The sequence below is a fragment of the Oryzias melastigma genome, linkage group LG15 (assembly GCF_002922805.2).
Source record: "Oryzias melastigma strain HK-1 linkage group LG15, ASM292280v2, whole genome shotgun sequence".
NCBI lineage: Eukaryota > Metazoa > Chordata > Actinopteri > Beloniformes > Adrianichthyidae > Oryzias > Oryzias melastigma.
In genome coordinates this window covers 6,429,331-6,438,173 of record NC_050526.1, presented here as the reverse complement: position 1 = coordinate 6,438,173, position 8,843 = coordinate 6,429,331, and the positions used below count along the sequence as shown (strand labels likewise).

At 37.3% G+C, this 8,843-nt stretch overlaps 1 protein-coding gene across 1 annotated transcript in view; it reads right to left on the bottom strand.

The window, feature by feature from the left end:
• LOC112161927 (indoleamine 2,3-dioxygenase 2) overlaps positions 1-4,255 on the bottom strand; it is a 10,552-nt gene extending 6,297 nt beyond the window's left edge. The window contains exons 1-3 of the mRNA XM_024297482.2: positions 3,606-4,255; positions 2,875-2,970; positions 2,633-2,752 (exon numbers count right to left, since the gene is read on the bottom strand). Coding sequence (XP_024153250.1) covers positions 2,633-2,752; positions 2,875-2,970; positions 3,606-3,716 — 327 coding nt within the window. The 5' untranslated portion in view covers positions 3,717-4,255. The remainder of the gene's footprint in view (positions 1-2,632; positions 2,753-2,874; positions 2,971-3,605) is intronic.
• Positions 4,256-8,843: the final 4,588 nt, after the last annotated feature.

Here is an 8,843-nt window from a genome sequence, read left to right as displayed (position 1 = left end):
TTGTAGTTTATACGCAACAACTGCAAGCTTTTCAAACGGCAAGTTTTCGTCTGTTCCCACTTCACAATGATTTGAGTAAAGAAATACTCAGACATACAGTTTTAAACTTAAATTTCATCATATATATGCCCTGATTATGACAAAAATGCAGCAACAACTTATTAAAAACACCAAAAACCTCGTTTTGGCTTTTATGCCCATATAAATGTTTGAATTATCACTTGTTAAAAATAACATCAGATTAAAAGATGAAATGTAATTCTATGCCTTAGCATTATTTTAGAAATTTTGATTTTTCAAACTGTGATTATATTGCAGCCAGCATATTTGTTTAATTAGTTTCTTCCTGAGCACAGATGCCACACTTGAATCTATCCCAACTATCTATCCGTCCATCTTCAGAACTTGCTGAATCCCTTTCGGGTTTACGGGCTGCCGGAGCCAATCCAGCTTCAATTGGGCGAATCTATCCCTTCACTTAAAGACATATTTAAGTGACCTTCTGGTGCATTGGCACATGTAAACGTATGTTGACTCAATTAAAAGCAGATTTATTAGCCGTGTTTTTAGACTGTGGAAGGAAGACTGATCATGTAGCAATGCCACAAAGGTATCCAGTGGACAAAATAAAATATCAATTAGAATGCTTACATAAATAAAGTCCACATTGGTTTGAGGAATACTATTTGTCTAGCTCAAGGGTCGGCAACCTTTAACAGTAAAAGAGCCATTTGGGCTTGTTTTCTACTGATCAAAACCTAGTTGGAGCCGCATAGTCTTACTTTAGTTTTTGAAAAAATTGGATTTGCATTCATGACCTTTTTGTTTTTTTTTAATAAAAATGAATTGTGTCTATTTTTTTGGCACCAATAAAAGCAAAAATATATTTAAAAAAAAATTGCATTTCTCAAAATGGTATTTATTTTAGCGTTGTTACCGTTTACCCTTAGTAGAGGCCAAATTAGTGAAAAAGCTAGCTTGTTGCTTAATTATTAGCTGAAATCCAAATTAGCATTAAATTCCTCAGTAAGTTAATGTTTGCTTGTTGCTTAAATAAAAGCTAAACTCTAAATTAGCCTAGAAACTCCAGTAGATAACAAATTAGCCGAAAACATCAGCGTGTTGCTAGATTATTTGCTGAACTCTAAAATAGCCTAAAAACTCTAGTAGTTAACAAACTAGCCAAAAATGTTAGCATATTGCTAAAGTATTAGCCAAACTAATTAGAAGCCAAAGTAGCCACACAAAAAAACTAACTCAACGTTCAATTACTAGCTGAACTCTTAATTAGCTTAAAATTCCTCAGTAAACTAAATTAATCAAAAAAGTTAGCGTGTTGATAAAATAGAAGCTCTAAATTTTTGGAAATTACCATTTTATTTTTCTTCAGCCAGAGACCTTCTATGGAGAGATAAAAGAAACACAGGTAGCACAAAAAGATTATTATTCTATAGATATAATATTGTCAATATAAATTTCTATCTAAATATTGTGTAGAATTTTGTGTTGGAATATGTGAACTCTGGAGGAAGTGGGCGGAGTCACCAGCAAGGAAGTAAAAGGAGAAAAGTTTGGGGCATTTGTTGGATAAAGGAATAAAGCAAAAAAAAGGCGGGGAAGGCTACGAGGCAAAGAAGCTATATTAAGGGAAGAAACCGCAATAATATGCATTTTGGTGAGATAATTCCTTTTTTTTCTTTTTTGGACTCTTGTTTCCTGGTGGATTTATATTTATTTTGGACATTAAAATTTCTGTTTGAACACTGGACAAGAGATCAGAAACTGAAAAGAATAGGAGGACTTTTTTTTCATTCTGGTTTGGGACATAGTATAACAAAAATGTGTTCACATTTTGCTGGTTTGTATTGACTAAAAAGGGAACTACACAAATAGTGTATTTGCTCATCACAACCCTTTGGATGCAGGGATGCAACAACCTGATTTTGATTCCAGATCCAACCTCTGTGGCATGAGGCTTAATCATCGTTGAAGCCTGAGATGACTACAGCTTCATCACATTTTTTCTGAATAGCAATGAAAGTCTATTTACTTCAACAATAATCATGCTAGGTCTAAAGAACGTATGCTAAATATGTCAAAACAAAACAGCATCAATAAACAAAAACAATAATTATACAAAAATGAGAAAGAAAAGAAAGCATCCATATCATCAGGAATCTTTTTCTTTTCTGGTGTTCTCTATTTTAGGTCCTTAGCAATGAATAGTTATATTCCTGAGACGTTCCTGGAAAGAGAATGGGTTTGATCCACTGGACCAAACTGCTAGGATGTAAAATTACAAATCCAAAACACAATGCAGCTTATGGGTTCACAGGATTCATTTTTGCAGTATACATGTTATGTATTGAGTATTTTCCTCTAATGTAGTGGGTCAGTTGTCAGCACGTTGAGCACATGTTGATGTAATAGAGTCAAAGCCAATCAAAACTATATCTAAAGTTTTACTTACTTTTTTCTCACTTCTTGAACTCCTTTTTTATCTATTTTTATCCAATACGAAGAGCTACTGGCAGGGAAGTAAATATACAATCACGTAATGCATACTTCCCTGCTAGGGGGGAAGTAAACATTTTAAATAAGCATTTCTTCATCTTCCATTGCTGTGTGTTACCTGCGCAGGTGCATGTTGTCCTTCCTGCCACACGTACCCCATGGTGATAAATCCCAGAGCTAAGTGAGCCAGCCTGAGCTCCCGATGGCTGGTCAAGTGGTGGGGACTCAAAACCGGCATCTGAAACATCATATTCACTTTTTAAGAGTACCGGAAGCCAGAAAAAAAAAAGCAATCCAACACTTAAAAAGGCTGATTCCCCAGTTCTAATTGGATTTTGGATTATGGAATTCCTCTCCTACCTTATGAACCAGATCCCGAAGTTTATGGGACTCTATCAAGTGTGCCAGATTGTTTGCTAGGTCGATCCACGCTCGATAATAGTCTGGAAGGTGAGTCTGTGAGATACCAGGGGTTAGATGATTTGTTTAATGATTTTTTTTTTCTTTTATGAATTGCATATTCAGTTCATGTGATGAACAATTTAAATTTCCAGGAATTATAGAAACTGAATAAAAATAAATAATAAAACATTTAAAATGGGGTAAAAACGATGATAAAGAAAAAAACATTGATCATTTTTAACTCCTTAAAACATACCTGCTATACAAATATCGTAGAAAAAAATTGAATTGTAACTTAAAACAACAAAAATCAAATTCTATAATTAGTTTTAGTAAAGTTTCCACACAGAGAAAGTTAAAAAAAAAGACTTTTTGTGATGAACTCATGTACATTGCTCGACAGTCTGCAAGCCCAGTCATGTGAAATGTTCAATAGGTGCTGGAAGAGACAGGCTTTCTCCAGATCAATAATCCTTTATAACATTACACAAGAACAACCATACTTATCTCTTACAGCCTACAGGGACTACTTGTGCTGCTGACCAAACACTTAAACGGAGACAATAAGCTGAAAAGTAGTGCCAAAGGTTGGATACAAATGCCTTTGCCTGTCCAATATAGGCAGTTCTGTCATTTCCCAACACCTGGATCTGTCATAAGAAAGGAAAAAGGTTACTATTGGAACTCACCAGTGGCTCTTCCAGGATGAATCCAAACTCTTCTGAGATATCGAATGCATCAAAGTCTGCCTGCAGAGCTTCCCTGCACTTTGCCTTTCTGTGCTTTACTCGGTACTCCATTGAAGTGGCTCTGAAGGAAATCGCCGCGTCTGACTAGCAGATATCAATTGGTCCGAGCTTGCTTCCCACTACCTTTGTCACATGCCTTTTTATTGCGCTCTCGAAAGCAAAGAGCCAATCACATTTCATTTGTCTTTGTTCCACAGAGCAAAAGAGAAACTCCTGTTTCGAACCATTTGCAAAAGGCGTTCTCCTTTTGGGTCGGCTATTAAAAAGAAAATGAAAGGAACCGCAGCGCATGATGAAATGTCATGTTTTAATGCACTTCTTTATCACAAGTTCATGAAACATGAATTTCCCCAGAATAGCATTTTGACAAAAATAAAAAGATAAAAATACAATTTACTTAAAGAAAACCCTTGGTAAACTGTCCCATTCAGCAGGAGGCTGCAGGAATAAATACAAAACTGATAATAAATAGTGCCTAAAGATGATAAGTGAGAGCGAGCGCTTAGAGCAATGTCTCATGTAGCAGGAGTCTTATATACCATGAGTTTAAAAGGACTCTGTGGCTAAAGGTCACCAAGGGTTCGCTTAATGGACTGCCCTAAAAGAAAAAAGGGAACAGTCAAGTATGTAAATAGTCATGTGTCAATTCTCTCTTAGCGGTTGCCTTCTAACCATGAATCATGTTGTGTAAAAAGCTATTTTAGCCTATTCCTATTTCTATAAAATAGAATGTGTATGATCATCTCCATGTATTCTGTGAGCTGTTGGCAGTCGGACTCTGTGGCAACAGCAGCCATGCCTGAACAAGGGTTTGATTAGGAAAAGCTGAATACTTAGAAGCTAGGAATGGTAAATAGTGTATACCAGGGGTGTCAAACTCATTTTTGGTTCAGGGGTCACATTTAAGACATCTGATCTCAAGTGGGCCGAACCAGAAACATGATAGAAAAATAACCTATGGTCAACTTGTTATGTATAACTTTGTTGTGTTTTTTTCTCAGTTGGAAAAATGTCTCAACCAACCTAGTAGTATATCACTTACTATTATCTTTTTGACAACAACCTTTTGGTAATTGTGGTGTCACATCTGATAATTTATATAAGCAACTTAACAGCGGGGAGGCTGCAGATGTGGCACGCACTTGCCAAGAAATGCTGTTAAAACTAAAACTTGTTAAAACTGTATTTCTTTTCCTTGGCTTCCCCTAGAGGCGGAATTGCACATTTCAGTCATATCTTTAAAGAAGCATAACTCACCACAGGAATGGGTGAGAAACGTGCTTTTTTTTCTCAAAATACATCCCCACATTTTTTTTTTCTCTTCATGACTGGGCCTGATCAAACCATCTGGTAGGCCAGATGCGGCTCGTGGGTCGAATGTTTGACACTCCTGGTGTATACTTTTATAGCGTTTTTTTCTATTGTCCTTGAAGGTCCAAAGCCATATGAAGTCCCATTCACACATGTATCTACGATTTGGGCATCAGGGTTGGTAACCATCTGGAACAGTTTGCGACACGTCAAGAGTTTAATGATCTAAGTTTTGGACTTGAATTTGCATTGCATCAACCAGTTGGGGCCTCATCTTTGGCCTGTGATGTGTTGATTATGAGGTCAGCGGGTGGCACCCAACCCCAACCTGGAAGGGAAGCTGATAGTTTTTGTCCTGAACTTTGTAGAGCTTTTTAAAATAAAATATATATATTAAAAAAAAGCCTGATCTGTTAACCTTATTCGTGTCTTCCATCTATTAGAAATGAGATAAACAGTCAATTATGAGACTTTTAACTCAACAAACAGCGGAAGCATGAAGTTTATAAACACATTTTTGTCACACTAAAAATTTGACTTGCATCAAAAGAGATGTGGTGGACATGAATTTGAAGCACAGATGGCTTTTGACAGGAACATAACTAAAAGGAACAAATCCGGTTTCAGTGTCTTGCCCAAAGGCACTTCAATGGGCGGGCAAGTCAGAAACTGAAACTGCGACTGTTCGCAGAGGCCGACTGAAACTACACATTGCATAGAAAACATCTCTTTGGATATGCTTCTTTAGTATACCCATCATCAATTCAAGTTGTTGATACAGAACTTTACAATACATTCAACGCCATCCAATCAATACCTGCAACAACAAGACTGAGCACTGAGGTGAAGGATTGGACTATCCAGTGAACACTAATTGCCAAAATAGTAAATAATAGTCTTCTTATTATCAACGTCAAACAATCGTGTAAATGTTTTGCCCAACATTTCCTCAAAGTTTTTTTTTCCAATACACAAATTGTTGGAGATGTTTAAGCCTACATGTTTGCTATGATGTGTGGTGTTCAGGGACAGTATCTCTGAGCCAACAGATGGTGGGTTCTTATCAAGAGGAGGGACCAGAGGGTCTACTCCAACTACAGGGGATGACACTGTTAGACTCTCTGGAAAGGTCTACAACAGGTTGCTGAAGAAGAAAATTTTGGTGGTAATTTTGGAGACTGCAACTAGTGCCGTTGAGAAGTTTTACAGACAGAATGTCTGGGCAAAACTTGGTGCCAGGGGAAATCTTGTTTAGGGACATGGATGTCTTTTTGCAGATGATATTATTCTGTTGGCTTCAGGGAAACTGGACTATCAGTGTGCACAGGGGCAACATACGGTTCAGTCTTAAGTGGTAGGAATCAGAATTATCACCTTTAAATAGGAGATAAAGGGTAGTTTGCCTTTTCTTGGTTGGTGGGGAATTTCTCCCCCAAATGGAGGAGGTAAAGTATCTTGGGGTCTTGTTCATGAGTGAAAGGCAAATAAAGAAAAGGGGCAAGGGGGAGCTAGCAGTAGAGCTTCTTCTCCTTCACACTGAGAAAAACTAGTTAAGATAGCTCTTGGACAACCCCCGGGAGAGGTACTCCGGGTGTTTCCCACCAAGGAGAGGCCCTTGGGAAGACCCAGGGTGTGCTGGAGGGAGTGTGTATCCTGTGGGTAGTCTTGGGTTTCCTCCCACAGTACTGGCGGAAAAATTAAATTTAACAAAAAACAGTCATAGACTGTCAATCTGCTGGGATCCTATACCAGTCAAGGAGGAAGTTGTTTTTTTGTGTATCCGCTCTGACAAGTCCCAGGTAAATATGAACTGGTATGAACAGAATAGTACCAAGTATTGTCCTGTTCTAACTCCTTTGAGAGGATACTACAACTATCAAGTTTAATAGATTGGAGAAAGTGCAATAAGTCTTTATTTTCCAGAGAAGAAGATGCCATTTTACATATCACACTGCATTCTGTAAAGGATGTTCCTGGTAGCAATATGTGGAATGTTCTCTGTTGCTTCTCCACACTTGGAACATCAAATTCAACTGCAAACAACTGCACACATTAAGGCTTAAACAGAAACCTTAATGTGTATAGAGAGCTTATGACTAGCAATAAGTGCTTAGTCACCCCTCCGCATGAGCACTACATCCAGTTCAAGGAGATGTCTGATGTGAAAAACAGTCGGTTTTACTTCTGTTGAAGTAAAAACATACCTCAGAGCAGCTCAGTTTTCAGTTTTTGCCATAATAACTTGTAAACCTTGATAGTTAATCTTTATGTGACTGTATTAAGTTCCTAGATGTTCACAAGTTGAGGAAACAGTTTGTATTTTAGGAACTCTTTTTTTGCTCTCATATTTACAGTACAGTCACCATAAAAATTAAGTCAATATGTGTTTCTTTGACTTTTTAGTTGTAACATTTTGTAAATCTGATTACACAACTCTGCATGAATTAATGACATGTGATTTATGGGATTTTTTTTAACAGGAATGCAATCCCAGTCTATTTGTGCAAGTCATAACCTTTAATCTTAGCATAATGCACTATTAGTTTTTTTTTTTTCCACGAGGTTAACTGGCTCCATGACTCCAATTCTTCATTGAGTCGCTGTTCACCTTGAATGAAGGTCAAGTATGTCATCTCAAAGCTTAGATCGCGACTGCTCTTTAGACCCATGCCGTATCTCTTTTGTCAAATCCTGCAGCATCACACAGTAAAAAGAACAATGCTCTTCTTTTATGAAATGCAAGTCCTTACTTTCTGCCTCGATTGTCAGTGTGTTTTACTACCACTACAGGCAATCTCTCAAACAATTTGACCCTCCGCAACAGCTGGACAAATCAGCAGGAGGGAGAGAAGAGCAGCAGAGATGAAAGCTCTGCTTCCCAAATTTATTTCAAGACCACTTACTAAGTTATCAGGCACATGGGGAGCCAAGAGACAGTAAATTTACTAAGCCACTGGGAGAGGTAGATAAATTGGAAAAGGGGACTTGAAATCAGGATCATTGTATATGCGGGAGAGGTGGGAAATATTGGAGTCTCAAGAGCAGCTGGAGGGGTGCTGTCCACGTTGGCTGTCTGATTTGTATGTCTGATTCTGTATTATGGTGTCTGAAGTCAACATGGAAATGTCAAACTGGCACATTTACATAAAAAGACAACTTTGCAGAGAAAGATCCTCAGTTTCTTTCCACTATGACAATTGATATACTTATTTTGAAAAGAAAACATTGAACCAATTACTTAAAAAAAAGTCACAATATAAAAACATTTTCTGTGCAGGTATATGTTAAACACTACAATTTATGGTTGTCCAGGTTATGGTCATGTGGCGATCATAAGTCAAAGGCCAGTGAACTTCCCCTGACTCTTGGACTTTTTTCACTTCTCCAAAATGCTTCTTTTCATTTTCAGTGCCTAATGGGAAATCCCTGTCAGTGTTTATTATTTTCAGGAACTGATGGGCACAAATGAATGAATCATTGACACTTGTGACTCTGAACCCTCACTCATCATGCAGACTGCTAACCTAAATATAGTCAATAAAGGTTTGTTTTGGTCACATGCATACACATTTGATTTTCTATTAAAGTGCCTGGAAAGTGATGGTCAAATGGCTTGTTTTTTCAAAAAAAAAAAAAACATTTTTTTACAGTTAAATGTTAACTTTTTGACTCCTCTACTAAATTTTGGCGAAAAATAGCAATAAAGTTGTTTTCAAATGTGTTATTTATATTGCTGAACACTCCTCTCTACAAAATACAACCTTGTGGTTTTCATGGTTACATCATTTGTCCCTTGGATGAACCAGTTCCTGTCTAACAGGTTTTGTTAACCCAATGAGACATTATAAAAGAAAAAGGTCATTTTAA